The sequence below is a fragment of the Carassius gibelio genome, chromosome B21, assembly GCF_023724105.1.
Source record: "Carassius gibelio isolate Cgi1373 ecotype wild population from Czech Republic chromosome B21, carGib1.2-hapl.c, whole genome shotgun sequence".
Lineage (NCBI taxonomy): Eukaryota > Metazoa > Chordata > Actinopteri > Cypriniformes > Cyprinidae > Carassius > Carassius gibelio.
The window spans coordinates 17,330,874-17,356,151 of record NC_068416.1 but is presented as its reverse complement, the minus strand read 5'-3'; the positions used below and the strand labels follow the sequence as shown (position 1 = coordinate 17,356,151).

At 36.9% G+C, this 25,278-nt stretch overlaps 1 protein-coding gene across 3 annotated transcripts in view; it reads left to right on the top strand.

The window, feature by feature from the left end:
- LOC127986459 (glutamate receptor 4-like) overlaps positions 1–20,903 on the top strand; it is an 85,021-nt gene extending 64,118 nt beyond the window's left edge. The window contains exons 10-16 of one of the 3 annotated variants that reach the window (XM_052588726.1): positions 69–275; positions 1,630–2,003; positions 11,427–11,625; positions 13,456–13,703; positions 17,463–17,577; positions 18,262–18,399; positions 19,058–20,903. In XM_052588726.1, the coding sequence (XP_052444686.1) occupies positions 69–275; positions 1,630–2,003; positions 11,427–11,625; positions 13,456–13,703; positions 17,463–17,577; positions 18,262–18,399; positions 19,058–19,222 (1,446 nt within the window). In that variant the 3' untranslated portion in view covers positions 19,223–20,903. Of the gene's footprint in view, positions 1–68; positions 276–1,629; positions 2,004–11,426; positions 11,626–13,455; positions 13,704–15,939; positions 16,055–17,462; positions 17,578–18,261; positions 18,596–19,057 lie in introns of all 3 variants that reach the window. The other 2 variants (XM_052588725.1, XM_052588727.1) reach the window with 2 other exon arrangements.
- The last annotated feature ends 4,375 nt before the right edge of the window (positions 20,904–25,278 follow it).

Here is a 25,278-nt window from a genome sequence, read left to right as displayed (position 1 = left end):
ATTTTTAATTGTTTACAAAAGTGTGGCATGTTGCCCATTGAAAGTACTTCGTTGTTTTGTTTATTCAGGAAGGGCCTTATGTAATGCTGAAGAAGAACTGGGAGATGTACGAGGGGAACGAGCAATATGAGGGATACTGCGTGGATCTGGCATATGAAATTGCTAAACACATTGGTTTCAAGTATAAGATCTCCATCGTGCCTGATGGAAAGTATGGAGCTCGTGACCCAGAGACAAAGATCTGGAATGGGATGGTTGGGGAGCTGGTGTACGGGGTAAATAATATTCCTCTTACTTTCTGACTTGTGCATGAGATTTATAGATGACATGCTTCTCAAAATCCTTCATCACTTGAATTAAGATTGTACAAAAACATGTAAGCACAGCCACGACAAAATCAGACTTTAAACCTCTTTTTACATTTAGAACGTTATAAGGTAAAAAAAAAAATTATATAAAAATTAATAAGATATACTTTAATGGTTATGATAGTGTTTTTTAAATCTTTGCATTGATATGACAGGAAACACTGGCATCTAGCAATGTTTTGTTGGGGGGGGGGGGCTGTTAATCTTAAAAAATATAGACGTATACATAAACCTAAATAAAATATAAACATGTCCTATTCTGTGTTCTAAAGTTCTGAATATTGGTGTCTTATATTTTAGATAATTAAATTAATATTTAAGGGAATGCAGTTTGGGAAAGAAATCAATCTTTATCATTTTCATTAGTACTTTAATTACACTTTTTTTCTCAGTAACTGTCAAAGATTACAGTTTCATTTATTTTGTAATTAAATTATGTAATTCCGTTACATGTAACAAGTTGGAAATACTCAATGTATGGATTTTAAACATGGAGTATTCGAGAAATGCCTTGTGAGAATTTGAGTTAAAAATCTAAGCAATTTTCATTGTAAACTTTTAGTTCTGTGTCTGGTGTACCGAGAAAGAAAGAAAGACCAACCTTTCAGAGTCTGATGTTTATTAATGAGCACTACATACAGTACAGCCAGTGCTTGTCATCTTGTAGATTTTTGCTGAGTACCAGAAAACACACCGCCCAAAAGTTTTATTTCTTCCTCTTGAAAGTGTCAAACAGTTATGAGAAACTTTAATTTCTTTTTTTGGATTAGTCTTGCGCAGTTCTGCCATGGTCTAAAGTGTCACTAAGTCACCAACAATAATCTAGTTTTTGGATTTACCATGCAGCAAAATGTGCAGCCCGTCTTTTGCTGTAAACATCTTTTTTTTTCTCTCTCTCTCTCTCTCTCTGCATTGATTAGTTTATCCTTCTCCCCCAAACCTCAGTATTAAGCCTCTTGGATTAACTCCTTGGATTTTTTGGCATTAATATGCAAAGCCTTGTTCAATTAGAGAAGTTATATAATATGATGTTAGAAGAGGTGGGAATAATGCATTATTTTCTCGTTTTATTCACTCTATTCTCCTTGAAGTATAATGTTGAAATATGAGATCTCAGCTTTGAATGCAACTATTTACTGTTGGCTTATCCAATCAAATGGCTCAGTTAATAAACTTAGCAATGCCATTATGTGTATTTTATTGTAAGCAAGCATATTGTGAAGTGATTAAAGATTATAAAAAAAAATTTATGTTGCTCTAGAAAGCGGAAATCGCTGTGGCCCCATTGACTATTACGCTGGTCCGGGAGGAGGTCATTGACTTCTCGAAACCCTTCATGAGTTTGGGCATCTCCATCATGATCAAGAAGCCCCAGAAATCCAAACCGGGAGTCTTCTCCTTCCTGGACCCGCTGGCCTACGAGATCTGGATGTGCATTGTGTTCGCCTACATCGGCGTGAGCGTGGTGCTCTTCCTGGTCAGCCGCTTCAGCCCGTACGAGTGGCACACCGAGGAGCCCGAGGAGGGCACTGACGGTCTGCCAAGCGACCAGCCCCCCAATGAATTTGGGATCTTCAACAGTCTCTGGTTCTCCCTCGGAGCCTTCATGCAGCAGGGTTGCGACATCTCGCCCAGGTCAGTAAACTCAATCCACTACTAGAAACTTCTTGAGAGGAAAAAGATCTATATTGCAGTGGGAATTAATACAGTTAATGTCTCTGATATGGTCATATCTGATACCTGAAATAGAGTCATTGCTGTAGTTTCCATAGTGATTTGATGACGAGTCTGAATTAAAGAATATAGAGGAGCAGCCAAGCGGGGAATTTGCAGTAACATTCACTGTTTATTCGTTGTTTCTGCTTTGAATCTTTGGGGAGCGAGGAACATCCAGTCACAACCATCACTAAGAATGTTTACATGCACAGTTATATTCAAAAGTTTCGGGTGCCAGGTGTTTCTTTTAAAGAAATACTGGTAGCACTTTATTTTACAGTCCTGTTCCTCATGTACATACTATGCACTTATTATAGTAATTACAATAGCTATGTAATAACTAGGTACTAACCCTGAACCTACCACTAAACCTAACCTTACCCCATGCAGTTACCTTGTATTACCAGAACTTTCTTAGATAAATACACTGTAAGTACACTATAAGTACATGTTAGTACACATACTGTAAAATAAAGTGCAACCGAAATACTTTTATTCAGCAAGATTAGATTTACAGTAAAGTCTATGTGACAAAAAGTATGAGGCAATAAATGCTGTTCTTTTGAACTTTCTATTTGTCAAAGTATCCTGGTTTCCACAAAATCATTAAGCTGCACAACTATTTTCAACATTGATTATAACAAGAAATAACTTGTAATAATTTACTGAGCAGCAAATCAGCATATTATAATACTTTCTGAAGGATCATGTGACTCTGAAGAATGGAGTAATGGCTGCAGAAAAATTAAGCTTTGTCATCACAGGAATAAATGACATTTGAAAATACATTAAAATAGAAAATTCTTATTATAAATTGCAATGTTATTCACAATAGTGCTATTTTTCTTTATTTTCATATAAATAAATGGTGGGCATAAAAGACTTCTTTCAAAAACAAGCATCTTGCAGCCCCTAAACTTTTGAACTGTAGTGTACAGTATTAAAAAAAAACTGAATGGAGTGCATGTAAACATACTTATAGAAATGGTCATATTCCATTTGTATGTAGCAAATGTCAGTCGTAAAGGAGCAGTTCACCCCAAAAAAATAAATAAAAAATATCCGTTACCAAAGACAAGAAATACTTTGAGGAAAAATCTTGTCAATAAAGTCAATGAAGACCAGTGTTATTTTCGAACCCACTGACTTTCATTGTATGGATAAAAGCAGTTGAAACTTTCCTCAAAACATCTTCTTTTGTGTTCCACAGAAGAAAGAAAGTTGAACAGTTTTTGAAAACGATAAATGATGCCAGAATTTTCATTTTTGGGTGAATTATCCCTTGAACGTGTTGTACTCTGTATTTACCAAACACATCACACCTTGTCTCTCCGGTTCCTCAGTAAGTATCTGAGGTGTCATTCTGCTTTGCACCTTGGTGAATTTTACCACCACTGAAGCAAGTTGTGGGTCAGGGGTCCAGCGGAACAGTCGCTCATTGTCCCATTTGATGTCCACACATTGCCCGTCTGTCCTGCCGGCTAGTTCTCACAGGAGTTTCACAGGAAATGTGCTAGTCATCCATCGTTACTCTGTGTGGCAGTTTGTTTTTGTTATTTGTCCTTCGCCTGCGGGTTTAACATCAGGCTCGCTGCAGCGCCAGCTCTCGCTCGCACCCCCACCACCCTCTCTTTTCTCTGTGTAATAAGCACCTGCATGACCACGATAGAGCTCTTTAAGAAGTGTTATCAAGAGAAGAGAGAAAAAAACAGGCTTTATTTTTCAGCCCCCACCAGATAAGAAATCACTCATGACAGGCCAAGAGGAAGAGAAGAGCAGTAAAAAGCACAGCACACGGCGGAAGACAGCAGGTACCCTAGAGAGCCGTCAAAACCATAGCGTCTACCTCTTCTGCTCTACAGCCTGAACATCACAGCGCTGTAGAGGGCCTATGGTTTTGAAGAGGACCCATTAAGGACTTATAGGAATCATGCTTTCATCGTTTTTGCATATAACTAATAAAGATTCATGAGTTGGATAGGAGCCAATGATAAATGACGGAAAAAGAGGGAAAAAGCACTTCCATTCATTTTCTTTAGTACATGCCATTAATTGTCTTCAGTCAGAATGTGACTTTACCTCAGTGTTCTTGATTTAGACGAGATGACGCAGTTGCACAGAAGCGTTACCCGGGTGTCGGTACTTGTCCTTTCCTCCTCCTCTTCTCTGTCTAATAGCCTACTGGTTATTCAAATGCGCAGATTTGCTGTCTTTTTCTTATGCACTTGATAGTTATATGCATATTTTACAGCTGAAGTGTGTAATTTTTTTTCGATGTTAAAATACTTTCTCTTTTCCCGGAGGACTACACTGCCCTGCAGTAAAGTTTTATTTTGATTGATTTCATATTAATTTTCACATTCCTTTTTCGTGGAGCATAATGGAGCCAAACCCATTTGTCACAAGACAGATCACAGGCTAAGACTGTCCTTTGAGTATAGAAATAAAGATACACATTCAAATTAAACTTACATGCAAAGTAAATGTTGTCTACAGTAGGTGATTTAATTTTGGGATCGACATTATTTCTTCATAATATCACAATCATTACTTTTATCATAAAATCTTTACACTGTAAAGGAAAATAAAAGTTGTTATTATTATAATTATTTGTTTCAGAATTAGATTAGGGGAATATATGTTAACAACAACAACACCTATAATGATAATAATAATTATTATTATTTGAACTTGAATAATAAGTACATTATTACATGTTCACAGTACTGGGTTTTATATCACACTATTACTTCTTTATACAGAAATATTATTAATAATTATTATCATTGTTGTTTTTCTTTATTTTATTTCTAATAAGAATAATATTCATGAATATTGCTACTACAAAATAATAATTGTTGCTATTGTTTAGTTGAATTTCAAACCAGTTATTCAAATTTGGGAGGATCACGTTGTCTTCTTAATATCACACTTTTGTTTTTAAAACACATTATTGGTGGATCTTTATACAGGAAAATATATTGCTGCTTTTTTTATTTTAGAAAGATTGAAGGTTTGAAAAATCCTGTTCTAAGAGACTTGATTTCAGGTCTCTGTTATCTTTTATTATTTTAAGTGGTGCTGAAATTACACACTTACAAACTTTGATTGCGTAATAACACGGTGTTCAGTTTGAGCTTGGATCTCCATTGAAATATTGACTCATAAACACAGCACTTCACAGTGAGACATGGATTTTTTTTTTTTTTTTGTCATTTTGACTCATCTTATTTTAATACAGTCAAGCTACATGTAATTAATTCTGTTTTATTCAGCACCATTCTCTTCCACGTGTCCTCCTTGTTTCCACAGCGAGTAAAACAGTTTGTAAAGCAGATGATTGATGAGGATGATGTGGGAATGATGGGGTATGAAAATGCTTAGGGCGTTTTGTGTGATGGGGCCGGACAGGGTCATAACTCTTGCCTGTTTTCCCTGTCGTGTTTTTGGCTCAGGTGGGTTGGCCGGTGTCATCAGCAGACAGGTAGAGCAGCTTCCTGAGCCTCGGAAACAACTAGCATCTGGCGTGTGCGCTATTGCAGTGATTTTGTAGTTGTAATGCATGTGGGCAGTGGACCCTTTCAGACATGGGAAGATAAAAAAAACTCATTTTCAGATTCGAACACACACAGCCTCGGTGAATGAAGCCTCTTAAAATCATGCATCATGGGGAATTAAGATATGCTAATGATAGTCAGGTTCCGTATGCGACGTATAAGATTGTGTCGCGACTCAAAATAACATGTCACAGCCCTTATATAAAACCTTTTCTTGAAGTGTCAAGTCCTTGAAATGCTTCGCTTGCACAGACTCTGTAATATTTCTTCGAGTTTGTGTGAAGATGACGAATGTTTTCAAGGATTCTTGTGTTTGCACAACTGGATATAAAGAAGGGAGGGGGGTGTATGGAAAATTGATCAAAAAAAGCTATGATTTTATTTTTCTCTGCACCTATGACACACAAATGTGTTTTTTTTTTCGGGTATGTCAAAGAGCAATTTTCCTTTTCTGTTGCTGCCTTTGTCTCTCTTGATCCCCCCTCTCTCTGGCTTTCTTCTTCTGCCCCTACTTTTATATTTTATGGTCGATCTTGCTCCAATAATTGCCTCTATTCACTGACTTCTTTTATTCCTCAGATGGCTTGGGAATGATTGTAGGGGTAGGCAGAGAGAGAGATCATGGGAGTGATGTAAGGATATGATTGACTCACCAGGCCAGCGCTGTAACAGTGACGGAAATGAGAGAAAGGAGATTACGCTACAGCAGAGGAAGCTTTGCCCCAGGTTTTCTTCATGCCAGAATGATCATTTCAGCCCACAAATCATTTATCTACATAAGACACTCTGGGATAAAAGTTGATACCCTTGAACTGTAATTTCCTTTTTAGATTTATGACCATACACAGATGAAACACATTCCCAAAATAGCATGCATTATGTGCAGCATTACAAGTAAAACATGTGATGTTGTTAGATGACTTGAAATAATGCCATATAATATATGACCTTTTCAAATAAGATAACTTTTTTGTATTATGAAATTTATTTGCAGACAAGTGCAATTGAAAACCTCTCTTTTCCCCATGTTGGAAGCAATTGTGCTTATGACATGCATTGTAGAAGTTGATGGGTATTGTTCTGGACTAGAGAGTGTGTCATGCTTATCAGTGACGTTTGGATTTATGAATGGTGTTTTAGCAGAATCCAGTCAAGCTGGTTATTTGTAGTGGACGGAAATAACAATTTGGCTGTTGTCTCAGAGCAGCGGTGGATTTCTCTGCCCTTGAACTCACAGGTGCAGCCGTCCTAAATTTTGCTGTTGTCATGGCAATCAGCATGAGTCTTGTTTTCTGTTTTGTTGTGCATGAAAATAAAAAGGCCAGCTGTTAAGATGTTTTTGTCAAAAAAGGTACAGAGAGATACATTGTTTCTTGTGGTTTTGATACTTGTGTAAATACACTCTTTCTACTCTACAAGTCATGAAATACAACTTTCTGACAGGGGTGTGTGCTAGGATGTTCATGGAAATTAAGGAAAAAGAAAAGATTTTTCAAAAAGTGTTTTGAGGATAATAACACATTATTATTAATATTATATGACATTTTGATTACAATTTCATATGCACTGTAAATTAATTGTTGTTCACTAAAATATAACCACTACTAGTAAGATTTTTATTATTATTATTATTATTTTATAAATTAACACTTTTAGTCAAAAAGTTTACATGAAATTTATATATATATATATATATATATATATATATATATATATATATATATATATATATATATATATATATACTGTTCAGAACTTTCTATACATTAAAGAATCTTTAATATATATATATATATATATACATAATATATCAGGGTGTCCATAAAATGTGAAGCAGTTTTTAATATTAATAATATGAAGAAATGTCATAACAATATAAGAATGTATAATACAAGCACAAATAAAGCTGCTAATTTTACATGGAAGTGTAGCTTATGGCAATAAAAATAGTTTGCAATTGAAAAAAAAGTTATTATTTTATTTTATAGATATTTATAAATATTATTACATATTTATATTTTATGTTTTACTGCTAAAACGTTTTTGTTAGAGTTGGAAGAATGCATTATCTGAACAAATTGTTTGCAAAAGACATGTTTTTTTTTTTTGCTTTAGGAAATAAAAGACAACTTGAATCCCTTATCTAGGGTTACACAATAGCAGTTCTATCAAAACCTCGCAACCCTTCATTTTTTGGCTTCCTGTTCTTTTCAGCGTACTGTAGCTTATTTATTTATTTATTGTTTATTCATGACAACGCTAATTTGCACTGCTCTTGGTTTATTGCAAAGGTCACTGAGATGTTGCGTCTGTCCTTTAATTTGCGCATTGTTAGTAAATCACCCGCAGAAATTTCCTCACCCATCAGCACTGTTTTTGGAATTACGCTCTCAAGCTAATTTGCCTTGTTTAGTAAAACTGGCCCTAAATATTTACGATTAGTAATATCCATTGTTAAAAACTTAATTTGTCAAACTTTAAAGGCCATTTTCTCAATATTTGTATTATTATTACATTTTTTATAAAATAGCTGTATCTCAGCCAGATATTGTTCTATCCTAACAGACCATACATCAATTTAAAGCTTATTTATTCAGCATTCAGATGATGTATACAATTTTAAACAATAAAAATAAACACTTGATCACTTCCAATGTAAAAAATTTGCTTCTATTCAGAATGAGAAAAAGTTAGAGCATAATGCTATTAGTTATGTTATCTAATAAGTAACAGGTTAAGGTTTCTTTAATGTTGAGGCCACAGTGAGACATCCAGGTGTTTGAAGACACCACATGCTGTATCTGACAACGACCGAGAGATAGAAATTGCTGCCAAATAGGGATGAATGTATTTTTAATGGGCTAATGTAAGAGCTTGCTTTTTTATTTTTCCAATTTGATCGGTAATGTGGAGTGTGATTGTGAATGACTCTAGTCTCACGCATGGCGAAATTGATTTGCAGGTATTAAATCTTAATCAGAGCAGTCGAGAGGAAGCCATGAATAAATAAAATGCCGGAGGCTCACTGTGGCTGCGGGCAGTGACCTTTCCATTTATCTACGGCATGTCAAGGTCTCTCCGTTCCTTTCTCTCTCAGAAGGCATTCACTTGCATTCTCACAGTCCCTCCACAAATCTGCCTCTGCTAATATTTCAGAATGTAATTGAAATTCACCAAACATTCTCTCGCTCAAATACACACATGCTGATGTGTGCTCCTCGCTGGGAAATCTGCATAAAAGCGGCGTAGTGAGTAATGCGCCGGGTTTCACTGACCATAGCACATCCCATCTCCCAGCTCTAAAGGCACTGATTTGATAATGAGCTACTTTGAGGGATAGTTTGCTTATTTTGTTCTTGTGTGTGTGTGTGAAATCTACAGAGACAGTGTGATTCTTATCACTCACTGTGATCAGAGGAGCTGTTTTACAAGAAATGACATTATGAAGACCAGAGAGAATTCCTGTTTTTCCATGGATCATATGTCTTTGTGAATGATACTGTATGCCAAGCGGCAGGGCAGCGGAGTGGCCCGAGGGGTGACTCTGTGGTTTCGGGTCCACTCAGTTTCAGCTGTTATTAAATTGGCTTTGTCTCACGAAGTCAAATTGATTAACCATGGTTAGAATGAGCCGCGGTGCATCTGATCCTCCGACGTCACTGGGCTTGAACGGTGCGTCCAACGGTTACACAATGTGCTCTGCTTCAACCCTCGGGTGGGTGACGGCCCGCTTTGAGTTCATTCCTAAAAGCTAATTATGTTAAACACTGCATCTTAATACAGAAATGATTCATTGACAGCAGAAAAAGAAGGAAAGGCCTGCATAGATTATGCACCACCATCCTGTAAACTGGTTTGCATAATAAGGGTGAGGTGAGAATTTAAACAGTGCTGGGTTTTAGCACTTCACCCCCTTCATGGTTGACTTTCCTGCCGGCCCAGTCTAAATAGCCAATCTGTCTTCATGGCAACCGGTCAAAGCGATTTCCTTCTTGGTGGAGGAAACCCTCACCTACAAAGAGTCAGTTAAATGATCATTGCTGTGAAAGACAAGGTGTGTTTTATACTGTAAGCAACTGATGATCTACAGTAGCTTCTGTAAGGTCACCATAGAGGATGCCTGAATTTAAAGAGAGAGTTCAGCAAGAAATCAACTTTTTGTTGTTTATTTGTTAACTCACCATCTGTATGTTGTTGTTTTAACTGTTGAACTCAAAATGAGGGTTCTAAATCTTCATGCAGCTCTTTTCCAAACAAGAAGTTTATAGTGACCTTCAAAAAGAAAAAACAACAACAAAAGCACAGTAAAAGAATTACAAATGCACACTGTAAAACATCTAATGAGCTATTTACTTAAAAAAATTAAGGTAACAATATTACACATAATATTTTTGAGTAGTTTTTCAGGCTTGATTTTTTTTATGGAATCTACCTGAATAAATCATGTGAAATCTCCTAAATTAATTAATCTATGACAAAATAAATTTTATATAATTAGGGAAATGTGCTCAGCTCATTTTAAGTTTATTCTCCAAAGTCTGTGATTTTAAATGGGGTCTGTTTGTATTTTATATAAAGCCAATCAGCTCAAGTAAGAAAATACTTGAGAAATACTGGAAAGTATTGCACTAACACTAGCAGCAAAGCTACAGCTCATTAAACAAGGTTTAATACCTTAGAAGAGTAGTATCCATACCCACAAGCTCTACTCTTCAGCACAGTGGTAACGATTGCACTGTGCAATGGAAGCTTCAATGTTACAGAAACTCTTACAAATGTCAAACGTAACTGAACATTAAACATTAATAGATGCTTTCTGTCACTCAAAAATATAAAGTAGCATTTCATTTCAAAATGTACTCTCCATATCCAGCCATATGCAAAGCATGCTGGGAACTAACAATCACCTCTAAAATAAAACTGCAAAACTGAGCTAATTCTCTTAAAATAAATAGGCAGCCTTCTTTCCTTAATTATTTTAGTTTAATCAGTTGCCCAATTCAAGCACCAAAACTGCTTAACTGCTTATCTCTTGGTTTTATTAGTAAATAGTCCTCATTATTTTCTATACAACACTGAATCACAATTTCTTTAATGAAATCCACACATTATTTGTAATTATCACCTTAATTTTTTAAATTTAAAATTACAAGACTCATGATTCATTTTTTAGAGTGCACTGATGAATAGATCATATTTTAGGTTATTTAATATGTCACCTATGGTGCAGGTTAAAAAGTAATTGACATACAGTAGATGAAACCCGACCATATTTGATGGCAGTAAATTTCTAAAGTTATAGATATTTATAGTTATATGTATTTTTTATATGTACTCCATATGTACTGTGGAGTACTTTTATGATGTTTGTTACTCTTTTTGGCAAAGTTTGTCACTATGAACTGTACGGAGAATGTGAAGATTCTTCAGAAATGTTTTCTTTTATATTATACTACTGTTCAAAAGTCTTCAGTGTCACACAATTTATATATATATATATATATATATATATATATATATATAAATTAAACCTTTAAATGTCCTTTTTTATAAATTACTTACATTTTTCACTTATTTTAAAGCAGTTATTCTGTCTTTTTAAAGTTGACCAAACATTTCTCTCCTTTTCTCCTCCTGTTTTCCTCACTCCCTTGCCCCCAATGTTTTCCTTCCTTTTTTGAAATCAATGTTATCCTTTCTTTCATTGCTCTGTCATTCACCACTCCTTCAAACCCTCCTTGCATGGTCATTTTCCTCTCCACTCTCTTCCTTTCCGGCGGTGTAGGTCTCTATCCGGACGCATCGTGGGTGGAGTGTGGTGGTTTTTCACCCTCATCATCATCTCCTCCTACACAGCCAACCTGGCTGCTTTCCTCACTGTGGAGAGGATGGTGTCGCCCATTGAGAGCGCTGAGGACCTGGCCAAGCAGACAGACATAGCGTATGGTACTCTTGACTCAGGCTCCACCAAAGAGTTCTTCAGGGTAAGTGGCCAAAGCTAATGGGTTGAGGGGAGGGAGATGGTGTTTTGTTAAGGGGGGCTGAAAGGGAATGACTCCAAAATGAGAAGATCTCTAGTGCTGTGTTAGAAAAAAAGAGTGAAAACCCACAGATTAATAAACAAACTGAAGAACATATATTCTTAATTAAAGTATATTACAGTTTTCAGTCTATTTATTTATTTATTTATTTTTATTTTATTTTTTTTGGTTCACAATTATTTTTTAAGTTCTAAAATAAAATTTCAATATATGCTTTAGGATCTCATTTACATAATTGAAAAACTGGCAAATTATGTATATATGCCTGTTTCCACCATTAAATAAAAACACTATTTTGACTTTTTATCTCACAATTGCGAGTTTACATTCCACAATTTTGCATTTTTTCTCAGAATTACAAGTTATAAAGTCAGAATTGCGAGATATAAAATTGCAATTCTGAGAAAAAAAAGTCAGAATTGCGAAATGTTATCTTACATTGCGAGAAAAAAGTGAGAAATGTGAGCTATATATATATATAACAATAAAAACAGCAATATTATGAAATATGTATGGCATTTAAAATAACTGTTTTCTGATTAATACATATTTTTCGGACTATAAGTCGCACCTGAGTATAAGTCGCATCAGTCCAAAAATACGTCACGATGAGGAAAAAAACATATATAAGTCGCACTGGACTAGTCAAATTTATTTAGAACCGAGAGAAAACATTACCGTCTCCAGTCGCGAGAGGGCGCTCTATGCTGCTCAGTGTAGGCTACAGGAGCACTGAGCAGCATAGAGCGCCCTCTAGCGGCTTGAGACGGTAATATTTTCTCTTGGTTCAAGTCTCTTAGTTCATTTCTCTTGGCTCATGTCAAATTAATTTTGATAAATAAGTCGCACCTGACTATAAGTCGCAGGACAAGCCAAACTATGAAAAAAAGTGTGACTTATAGTCCGGAAAATACGGTACTTGAAATCTATTTCTGTGATGGCAAAGCTGATTTTTCAGCATCATTACTCCAGTCTTCCATGTCACATGATCCTTCAGAGATCATTCTATTATACTGATTTGGTGCTCAATAAACTATTAATATCAATACATTATTATTATTTGTTATTAATTAATTATTAATTCATTAATTATTAATTATTAATTAATTATTTGAAATATAAATATTTTGTTACATTATAAATGTCTTTACTGTTGATTTTGATCAATTTAATGTGTCCATGCAGAATCAAAGTATTAAGAACAACTATTGACCCCAAACTTGTGTACAGTAGTGCATCTCATAATTTATCATTTGAATTGGTTACCATAATTAATACATTCATAAAAATCCCACACAGTCTCACAAGGGGTCTCAACCAAGTGTGCTGCACAAGTCTTGAAAAGTAAAGTCAGAATGTTTCGATCACCCCAAGGTGAACGGGTGTAGGTCATAAACCCTGCCCTCTCCATGTAATCTAATGGAATGTGAGACAAACTAAATCAAATTTGATCCTGCTTCTCCACCTCACGATCACTACTGTGAAGACTCCACAGAATCAGGCTCTAAATTATGTAATTTTGCCAAGATGACAGCGGCCATACTCAGAATGTTTTGACTTCTCTTTTCTATTGTGGAAGAAAGGGGAGATGCGTCATCCAGCTTTTTACAGTCTGTGGTCTCAACCCCAAGGCTGAGAACCTCTAACATGTTATTTCTGTAATAACTGTAGCTGTAATAACTGTAATAATTCAGCGACTAACAAATAATCTGCACCCTCCACACTTCCTCTGCACACTTCACTGCCATTCTACACCTCTTCCCCAACTTCCAGAGGTCAAAGATCGCCGTTTATGAGAAAATGTGGAGCTACATGAAGTCTGCCGAGCCCACGGTGTTCACTAAGACCACGGGAGAGGGAGTGGCACGAGTGAGAAAATCCAAAGGGAAGTACGCCTTCCTGCTGGAGTCCACAATGAACGAGTACACGGAGCAGCGCAAACCCTGCGACACCATGAAAGTGGGAGGAAACCTGGACTCCAAAGGCTACGGGGTGGCGACGCCTAAGGGCTCACAGTTAAGGTGGGTGGAGTAGTATAACAATATGTCACGTGTTGTTATGGTATTCCACCTTCCCTGGCGTGCCTATTTCTAGCTTTCTCTTCTTTCTTTTTGCTTTTCTCATGTGTTCTTGTGGGCAGTTAAAGGTCTTGTATATGTAGTGCTATGTTTTCTTTCACTCATTTTCTTTGTTTGTTTTTTAATGTAGCCTGAAGCAGCTCATTTCAAACTGATGCATGCATGTTAATGCCACTGAATTTTTGAGATGAAATGTCTGAATGTTTAACAATGAATTTCAACGAATGGACAAGCCTGTGAATATTCTGCCTGGTCTGATGTTTTTCCCACTTATATTGAGAGGTATGCACATTTAAACGCCATGAAGCGTGAAAAGAAAGGTCGAGAAGAGTCAGTTACAGATGGCGGTAGCCCCCGGGATCAGCCATTTTGTTGCGGAGTTACCGCGGTCTGTCTGACCCTTCTCATGATACCGGGGGGAAGAGCATCCAATGGCGTAACGGCTTTTCTCCTGCTGTTGTGATGTCAGACCAGCGCAGGAGATTCACTCGGCTTCAGATCTGCAGCACACTGTCCTTAATGCTCTTCTTTCTCTTCCCCTCCTCAGCTCAGATGGGTCTCACTACATTCTTTCCCTGTCCCGTTCTTTGTTCCTGTGGGCTGTGTGTTAATTAATGTTGCATTCAGGATAAACTGCATTCAGGATAAACCTCTCTTGAATCATTCCCATCATGTACATTTTGGCCCTTAACTATAGATTTGCGAGATTAGACTTTTACAGTGGAGTCCAAAAGTAATAAATGTAAATGATTAATTAATTATTTGATGGATTGATTGAAGTATAAAACATATATTTTTGAAAACATAAAGTTTTAGGAGTTTTCTAATAAAAACAAATGCATTATTATTATAATTTCAAAATTGCAATGTATAAATTCATTCATATGAATTAATTATACTACATCTATACATTTTGTGAAAAATATTTTAGATTCTGGTTCACATTGAGTGATTGGTTGATTGTTATTGAATATATAAATTATAGGGAGTTTGAAAACAAACGTATAGTTATTAAATATTTATTGATATGTTTTTATTAATTTAACTTAATTTGATTTATGAATTATGTAAAAATGTGAAAATCTAGTTCACATTTATTTATATTTATTTACTATTATATTTATTTATTACTGAAAATATAAATTGTTCAGATTCTCAAAACGCGTATTATCAAATATTTGCATGTATTTATTAATTTATTTAAATTAATTGGACTAAATTCATGATTTTATATAAGATTCTGCACTTTATTTGCTTGTTTATTGTCATTTAGAATATTACGTTTTTTGGATTTAGAAATGTAAAACTAATATTAATCTTATTAATTATTTGATTTAGAAAATATTTCATATTTTGCACTATTTATTTGTTTAATTATTAAGAACTATGTCTTAATATCAACATACAACATAAGACTTGAAATGTTGTCAAGACCATGCTGATTTACAGTGAAACATTCAAAAATAGAAGCATTATTCATACTGTAGTCTTTTAGACTTTTGGACCCCATTGTTTGTGTCATAGCAAGTATGTTAAAATAACAGTAATTCATTTGATATGCTTATATTTATAGAACATTATCTACAGAATGATAAGCATTGATGAGAACTGCAGGGAAAGATAATGTCTGGTGTTTCGAAGCAGAATTGTGTTGCCAGCTCTCTTGTGGTGAAGCCAGAGGTGGGAACGCAGGGGTCTGGGGAATAGGATCAAACTCATTCAGCACTTTCTGTGGCTTAAACCCTCAGTGCTCATTTAAACCGTCTGTAAGCAGCACATAGGAAAGTAACAGGCATTCAATATCGTGAGGTCCCTCTGTGCATCTCAGCAATTTGGAGTGCATAGTAAAGCGCTCAAGTGAGGATGGGAAATAAGGGTAGCTTGTGTTGGGGAGGGGGTTTGATGCAGAGAGCACGTATTGATTTTATCCATTCCCCTTTCTGGAGGTGTGTAGTACAGGTAGACAAATAAGGCTGGTGTAAATTAACATGAAAACAGGAAAAGAGAGGTTTGTCCTCCGTGGTTCGGTGTTTTAATGTTTTCTAAGGGGAAGTTGGGTGGGAACGGGCAACTAATCTATAGAACTTTCCACCCCTTTTTTTCTTAATTTAACCTGATTGGATTCTGCTCAACTATGACAAACTGCTGATACTGACAAACTATGTTTTATCGTTTCAAGAAGTGCAGTTAACCTGGCAGTTTTAAAACTGAATGAACAAGGCCTGTTGGACAAATTGAAAAACAAGTGGTGGTACGACAAAGGAGAGTGTGGCAGCGGAGGAGGTGGTGAGAAGGTTAGCCACTATGTCAACCAACGCGGGTAAACAGTTTCCTCTGTAACGGGAGCATCTGCCGGGGCGCAAGCGCATACATGACCTTCACCCTGACCCTGTTTAGTCTGAAGAGAGAGAGGAACGCAATTACTGTCAGAGCACAAATATTCGCCTGGAATACTGGGCACAGATTCCCTCGTCGGTCTTCTGGCATTCATCAAGGAACTTTTTCTCCTTTAGCTGCTGTTCTTCTTCTCCAGGGGCGCATTAGCTGCATTTTTGATAGGTTTGCAGAGAACATTCATTGTATTTTGAAAGGTGCTGCAGTGTCGCATTATGATCATGTATTAGAGACACGATCCAAAGTCCAAATCCAAAAGGCAGAGGTAGATTTAATAAAATAAAATAGAAAAACTGAAACTAAATGAAAATACAAAAATGTAGACTACAAATTTGAAACATTTCAATGGCACTAGATACTAGACACTAAAACATTAACACTATGAAAGTTTTTTTAACATAAATTTGTATACATATTATATATATATATATATATATATATATATATATATATATATATATATATATATATATGCTGCAAATACATTTCCATATTTATGTACTTAATAAAAATACCCTGCAATTGTACTTTTAGTATAAACTGGTATACCGAAAGAGTCTGCTGTACTGGAACAAATAATTTTGTAATTAATGCAGTTTAATTGTGCAGAAGTAGTACTGAAGTCCAACTAAAGATATGCTGAGGCATATTTGATTGTGGAACTATTGCACGTATACTTTAGGTACACTTTAAACATCTTGCATTTGAAGATAGTAAGGAAATTTGGGGCTTAATATTAAGAAATACTAGTAAATAAATATACTGTATATATATATATATATATATATATATATATATATATATATTCTTCTTTCTTTTCTTTTTTTCTTTTTTTTACACAAAGCCAGTTTGCATAATTGCATCTGCCAAAACCATAGAGCTAACAGCTAACAGTTATTTTGGATTAGGGTTGTAATAAAAATTTAATTAAATTGAGACAAAAATTCATAACTCTAATGACCTTATTAAGAGGGATATGAAAAGGTTGGTGCCTATTGTATATGCCAATAATTGTGGTTTAACAGTAATTGCCTCCAGCATTGGTAGAGACGCAGGCCGTGGCAGTATGCGCCCGTTACCCAAAGTGATGGAGCAAGGTCCCGTTCATATGTCTGTGGCTCCAGTGCCAGGCCCTAAAACATTGTTCCCTTAAATAGAGCACAGAGACATGTATCACAACGGGACCCTCGGCTCGGTCACTTTGCCAGTGCAACTGCTGTGTCAGCTGTTATGAGTGAATAACATAAAATAACATGTCCTATGATGTTATTTATGTTATTTGTGTTACATTCCTCTGCGTGGTTGAAGAACCCCCGTAAACCTTGCCGTTTTGAAACTGAGTGAATCAGGCATCTTAGACAAGCTGAAAAACAAATGGTGGTACGATAAGGGCGAGTGTGGACCCAAGGACTCGGGAAGTAAGGTCAGTCTCCACAAGTCTGGGACCATCACTGTTGTCTAATGCTCAGTGAGGCAGAAAGTCGCCAGTATCTAGCGCATGCTCATCTTTAGGGAGATTTTAGATATGCACCAAGCAGGATACTTCTAGCATGCCCTGCTTCTCCACACTAAATGTCTTCTTAGATGCATCTCTGCTTTTAGTAACATACCTAGTACCTGAGAGGAATGGAAGTGACTGGGCTTTTGAAGGCATCATACATTTATTTAACCGAGCATACCATTGAATTCTTTTTGCATGACAACCCAAGCAAGCCTGACTTTTGTGGAGCGAGAAACACACCACATGTGGAGATATATAAGCTAGAACACAGTGAGAAGTTAAAACCCTGTCACAGTGTGGAGCTATAGCGATCCATCTGAGAGAAAAATGAAAGCATCTCCTGTAATTATTTACTAATTGTCAATCTTTAAGATGCTGTCAAAGCATCGATGCCTGATAGAAGTCGCCACGAAAACATCAGCTTTTCAGATTAGCCTGCAAGCGAAAGGTTGATTGGGAGGAACAGTATAAATGTCTGTAAACTGTGTGTGAATGTGTTTTGGTAGTGAGTAGTTCTCTGAATGTGTGCGTGAAAGTGTACGTCGGCACCGCTCCCACCACGTTAACTTCCTGTCTTCTTGTTCCTTTCCTTCCTCTCGCATCTAGGACAAGAGCTCACAGGCCCTTAGCCTCAGTAATGTGGCTGGGGTCTTCTACATTCTGGTCGGGGGCCTGGGCCTGGCCATGCTGGTGGCCCTCATCGAGTTCTGCTACAAGTCCCGAAACGAGGCCAAGAGAATGAAGGTGGAACAGTCTGAACGTCGCCCCTCTTCCTCTCCTCTCCCCAGTCCCATCCCCCTCCCCAGTCCCCAGCCCTCACCACGGCCCAGTCCCACCCACAGCACTCAGAGTTTAGCCACATATAGAGAGGGTTACAACGTCTACGCCACTGAAGGAGTAGAGATGTAGGAGGTCAGATGTACGTAGGTGCCCGGCAGTCGTAAGTGGAGCTCCTCTGTTTTCACTGGCGTAGCTTGCCGTGGTAAAGCTTCTTGTGTTTGTGACGTCCTTGTTCTGTCTCCTCCACCTGTACTCCAAGTCGGAGACGTGCATTCACATATTTCCGCATGTTGAAGAACGAGGTACCTGGACTGCACATGTTTGTAATCACATGCCAGTGCAGTAACCTAAAGAGGAATAGCCAAACCAAGCTTGAGATGGTCATTTCCCCCTAGGCATAGTCTTAAACCCCCCAGCTGTGAATTTCAAGTAATCTTAGGCTCCAAAGAACTATATCAGATGCATTTAAGACGCTTCATCGCTGAACTGTGCCATAATCTGGTGTTTTGTATGTGCTTGCTGATAATGTGCATTCATTCAAATAATGATGCTCTGGTTTTTAAGTGTGCACAGCTGACTCCCGTTCTCCCTGTTCCCATCTTTCTTTTCTCTCCGGACGCAGCTCACCTTCACAGAAGCCATGCGGAACAAGGCGCGCCTGTCCATTACAGGGAGCGTGGGCGAGAACGGGCGCGTCCTGACTCCCGACTGCCCGAAGGCTGTCCACTCCGGCCCCTCACTGCGGCAGAGCTCCGGACTGGCTCTGGTATCATCCGACTTACCATGAAAACCAAAAACGTTCAAGTGCCTTAAACTCCGCAAAACAGACATTAGAAAAACTGACCCTACAGCAATGACGCCACCAAGCTGAGCGATCGCGCCGACAAGGTAGATTTTAAAAGGGAACCGAGACCCCGACGGCTTTACGCACCAGGATGCCACCGCAAGATCCTGTGCGGTGGTTATCACACAGACTTCTGTGTTTCCATCATGTACATTCAAAGAAGTTGTGCTGCCTTTTAGGGTGAAGCAGGTGGGAAGAAAGAACAGCAAACTCAACTGGTAGCTGTTTAGCAAAAAAAAAAAAAGATCTGCTCATTCTAACACTCTGCCATAACCCTCGACAAACCGAAACGCTGCATCTCGACATCTTAACATAGCTAAAAATGGGCATTTGTTTGCCCGAGAGGGTATTGTTAACATGGATATGGTATTAATGCATACTTATTAAATAAACTGTGAAGAAGAGTTCATATATATATATATATATATATATATATATATATATATATATATATATATATATATATTCTATAAAATCATACCTAAAGTAAATTATTTACATTGTTTTGTAAATAGCAGACTGTACAACTCGCTTGCTTTTTAACAAATTTGTAAATAGCTGAATCTGTAGTGGACAGAGTGTAATTCTCTTTTTAAACCATCTTTAGAAAAAGAATTCATCGCAATAATGATTAGTAAATGATAAAAACACACACATGAAAAAGATTTGATACATGTAGATGTACATGAACTTCTATGGATTTAATTACATGGGCATGTTATCAGTTATCAGTCACTGGACGTATGCGCCCATGATTCTCGGGAATGTGGCACACACCCTCAGTGCATCTCAGCCGCTGCTCTTTCCCAAGCCATGCCCTGCATAATCACTGTGCAGTCGTAGACCATGGTACCCTCTAGACTGTTTTATTTTTTCCACAGAAGCGTATTTTATTTTTGATTTATGTGACTACTGAAAAAAGTGAGAATATTGAGAAGTATTTAAATGTTTGTCCATTCATTTTAGAGCAGACGTCCGAATGAAATCCAATCAGATGAGAAACGAATCTAACTTAACTGCGCAAACATGTATAGAAATAGAATAGGAAGTGTGCAGAACACTGACCGCCTCTGAAGACACTGTTTGTATCGTGAGAGCCATGGTCAGAGTCCAGCTTTGGCCTTTTTTATGAAAAACACTGTGTAACCTCATTCAGGCCTTCAGCATGTTCTCCAGAAAACTGTAGCAATGGACATCTGGACAAAAGTACAGTACGTGGACAATTTCAAAGCTTCAGGACACCATACTGATCAGTCTTTCTCTGCCCAGTTCTGTTTAACTTGCATTTGATCAGAAAGTGCAATTTACGGTCCCTCCTACTCCGAAGACCCCTCGTCTTGTTAAATACACATGCACTTTTACTCAAGCACACAATATGTTTGTCTCTCTTTGTATTGTTTCCTCTCTATCCTCTATGCCTTCTCTCGTTCTGTCTCAAAAACACACACATGCACACTATGATCCCGATGCATATTCAGATCAGTGTGTTTGGAGAGTGGCATTAGGTTTTTTTCCCTATGGTTTCTAATGCTGTGATGAAAGTGGTGTCCTTACTAGGTTAAGATGTTAAAATTGTAAATATTTATTTTGATCATTTTTTAGTAAAATATTAATGGATATGAAATTGCTCCTCTGTGTCTTTTTTTGGTTAGTGTTATTTGTACTACAAAAATCAGAACTCAAACCCAAAACCTTGTGTCATTTTTATTTTTTGAAGAATGTTGGTAACCCTTTGCTTCCATTGTTTAAAAAAAATAGCCAGTAAATGTTATAATCCAAAAACTTGTAGCTGTTTGCTGATAATGTAACACACACAAAAATGTGTAAAATCATGCTGCATTCATGTACTTTCTCACCTATTGATTTTTTTTGTGTGTAAATATAATTGTGCTGTCTCTGCCAAGTAAAAATGAGTATTTTACCCTCCTCAGTATATAGAGAAAGTGTGTGTATAATATATAAACTACAATATAGCACACAGTTGTTGGCACTAAATGTATATGATGCATACAGGATCAAGTTCGATCCACTGACACTAGGACAGAGTGACACATTCTGAAAGAGAGAAAACAACTTTTTTTAAGAGTACTTAATGACAGTAATTATTCCTTGGAGAGGACAGAAAGCCACTATAGGCAGTCTGCATCAATATCCATGCAGAATGCATTCATTAAAAACTCAATGCATCTAGTCATGCTGATGTATGACCAAAAAGATCATTATTTTTCAGGGACAGAATTTATTCATCACTTAGAAAGGTTATTCACAAAAGGTTATTCTTTTTTTATTAATTTGTATAATTTATTTTTCATTTTTAATTTGAGAATGGTATTTAAGCAATCAAGTGCACTTGTCTTTGAAGAGCAGATGGTAAAAATGGCCATGCCGAACACAAAGCACTAACAATACAGTAAATAGTATATATTTTCCGCCTTATAAGAATCCTTGCAGAAAGGGCAAATCAGTGCATGATGGGAATACAAATAAATATTGAAGGAAAACAGTGGTTGGTGCTGAAAACTTAAATGCCCTCCTATAACAGATGTTAGTTCATATGTTAGAACACAGTCACGCTAATAATGACCTTGAGGAGTATGTCATCCAGGACCATCTCAAAATGTGCACCACTGTACGATAGCCTACTCATCAGTTCGTTATCTATCGACAGTGTATTTATTATTATACAGTGTATTTACTAATTTATTATATATATATATATATATATATATATATATATTTTTTTTTTTTTTTTTAATATATATATATATAGTATATATATATATATATATATATATATATATATAACAGTGAAAATGAATGTGCATTTGTTACGTTCAATATCTACTTCTGCTTGTCTATTCTTTTTCTTCTGATGGTGTAACCGTTGATTCAGTAATAATTAGACTTGAATAAAATCAGTTAATTTGATGCACAGTTATCTGACGATCACGTCAGACGGTTAGAAGAGCATAGTGATACATTAATCATTTCCGTAGGTGTCTTTTTTTATCATCCGGGTATTCTAAAGTGGTATATACAAAGTAGCTTTTTTTCATTTATAGTATACAGTATACAGTGTACACATTAAATGGTGAAGAAGTAATCCATTACAAAAGTCAATGAAACCAGACATGCATTATAACAAAATGGAATGCCAACTCTGTATACTGCATACTACACATAAAGTATACTTCAGTGCATACTAAGTAGGGTTTTAGTATGATCAGAAGAGCAAACTGACATACTTTTATCATTGTGCTTATTTTTTTAGACCAATACAAAAAGAAAGGATTTTTAGAAATCTTGGCCAACTGAAAAATATGAACATGAAAAGTAGCAATGCGGCGTGGCATGGAGTCGATCAGTATGTGGCACTGCTCAGGTGTTATAAGAGACCAGGTTGCTCTGATAGTGGCCATCTCCTTTTCTGCATTGTTGGGTCTGGCCTATGGCATCTTCCTCTTCACAATACCCCATAGATTTTCTATGGGGTTAAGGTCAGACGAGTTTGCTGGCCAATTAAGAACAGGGATACCATGGTCCTTAAAACAAGTACTGGTAGCTTTGGCACAGTGTGCAGGTGCTACCTGTAAGTCCGGTTGGAAAATGAAATCTGCATCTCCATAAAGTTGGCCAGCAGCAGGAAGCATGAAGTGCTCTAAAACTTCCTGGTATATGGCTGCGTTGACCTTGGACCTCAGAAAACACAGTGGACCAACACCAGCAGATAACATGGCACCCCAAACCAAAGTTTCCCAGACTGTGGAAACTTTACACTGGACCTCAAGCAACGTGGATTGTGTGCCTCTCCTCTCTTCCTCCAGACTCTGGGACCCTGATTTCCAAAGGAAATGCAAAATTTGCTTTCATCAGAGAACATAACTTTGGACCACTCAGCAGCAGTCCAGTCCTTTTAGTCTTTAGCCCAGGCGAGATGCTTCTGATGCTGTCTGTTGTGTTCCAGAGAGCTTGACAAGGAATGTGACCGCTGAAACCCATGTCTTGCATACGTCTGTGCGTAGGTTCATGAAGCACTGACTCCAGCTGCAGTCCACTCTTTGTGAATCTCCCCCACATTTTTGAATGGGTTTTGTTTCACAATTCTCTCCAGGGTGCAGTTATCCCTATTGCTTGTACACTTTTTTTATTAATGTTAACATTAATCTGCTTGGACACAGAGATCTATGAACAGCCAGCCTCTTTAGCAATGACCTTTTGTGTCCTGCCCTTTTTGTGCAAGGTATCAATGGTCATCTTTTGGACAACTGTCAAGTCAGCAGTCTTCCCCACGATTTGTGTGGCCTACAGATCTAGACTGAGAGACCATTTAAAGGCCTTTGCAGGTGTTTTGAGTTAATTAGCTGATTAGAGTGTGGCACCAGGTGTCTTCAATATTGATCCTGAATTTTGGATTTTCCTTGGTTGTCAGTTATAATCTTCAAAATTAAAAGAAATAAACATTTGAAATATATCAGTCTGTGTGTAATAAATGAATATAATATACAAGTTTCACTTTTTGAATGGAATTAGTGAAATAAATCAACTTTTTGATGATATTCTAATTATCTGACCAGCATCTGTATAGTATGCAGTAGGCCTATATAGTGTATGCATTAAACAGTGAAGTAGCATTGCATTACAAACATAGCCAATGAAAACAGAGGATTGTTAAATCAAAATGTAATCCTAATGCAGTAACTGCATTCTGCAAATAAATAGTAGCCTATTTAATTTCAAACACATGCTGTGTTTAAAAAGCAATACTGACATGATTGTATTATTTCTAAGGTATTAAGTAAATGAGAATCATTTTGGAAATAAGAAATTATTTAGCATTTATATAATCCAGTATTGTCAAATGTAAGGGATACTGCTTCAGTTATTATCTTTAACAAATAGTATGCAGTATAGCCTGCATTGTATGCAATAAGTAGAATTTTCTACCAAACCAGTCATTGATAAGAAAGTATGAAACTAAATGCTAACATAGTTACTGCATACTTCACATAAAGTAGGCAACATGCTGCAGTGTATAGTACAATGCATCTAGAAGTAGCATGTTATTAAGTCATTCCAGACACCCTATTGCAGGACACAGGTGGAAAAAACAGTATACTTGACGCCTTTTTAAAACAATCATAATAAAGTAGGCCTAATACTTGAATAAGTCTATGAACTGATGTGTTCTGTGATTTATGTAAGCTATTGGTTGATGCTGGTAATGCCCCGTTTCGCTTTGAGCTCTTATTATTTGTTATCATGCTAAAAGGGTTCTTAATGCCTCTCGACATCCCTGTCATGAAATGTTTGGACATTATGCTAAACGCTGTCACTGGCCGCTCCACAATAAGGCGCGTGTTGGGGAAACAGGAACTTGCATGTGACAGAGTGTGTCTGATGTCAGATTGGCTGTCATGTCGTGTTAGGCCTTGACTGTTATGAGTGGGCAGATAACAGTCCTGTCTAAACCATGACCTCTGCTTATGAGAAGACTGAATACCTTGTGTGCACTTTTGTCACCACACAAGCATTGAAGTCTCAGATATGAGGTACTTTTGCTTTGTAAGTTTACATAATCACGTGGCAGTGCAACTAAATATTGTGTCTTCTGGTGAAAAAAATCTTAAACCAGGTTTGCTGGCCTAGAAACTGGTCCAAGCTAAGCTGGTCTCCCAGTCTGACCAGCTGAAAGTGCACAAAACCCTTCTGAAACTGTCGACAGATCAGTTGTGGCCGGTCTAGCAGATCAGCCTAGGCTGACTGAAGGTGTTTTTCAGCTGGGTTGACATCTTTTATAAATGGCGTTTCAGTTTCGCGGGGATGTCTTATGATGTTAAATAATAATCTTATAAATAATTAATGTTACACATTAGGTATATGGGTACTTATTATTTAGATTTCCTTCTTCGAAGCCCAACATCATTCATTCTGTACCCGCATCTGCTTTCTCAAATCATAACCGTTAGCATAAATGCATTTGAGGATGAACGAGAGTCCTG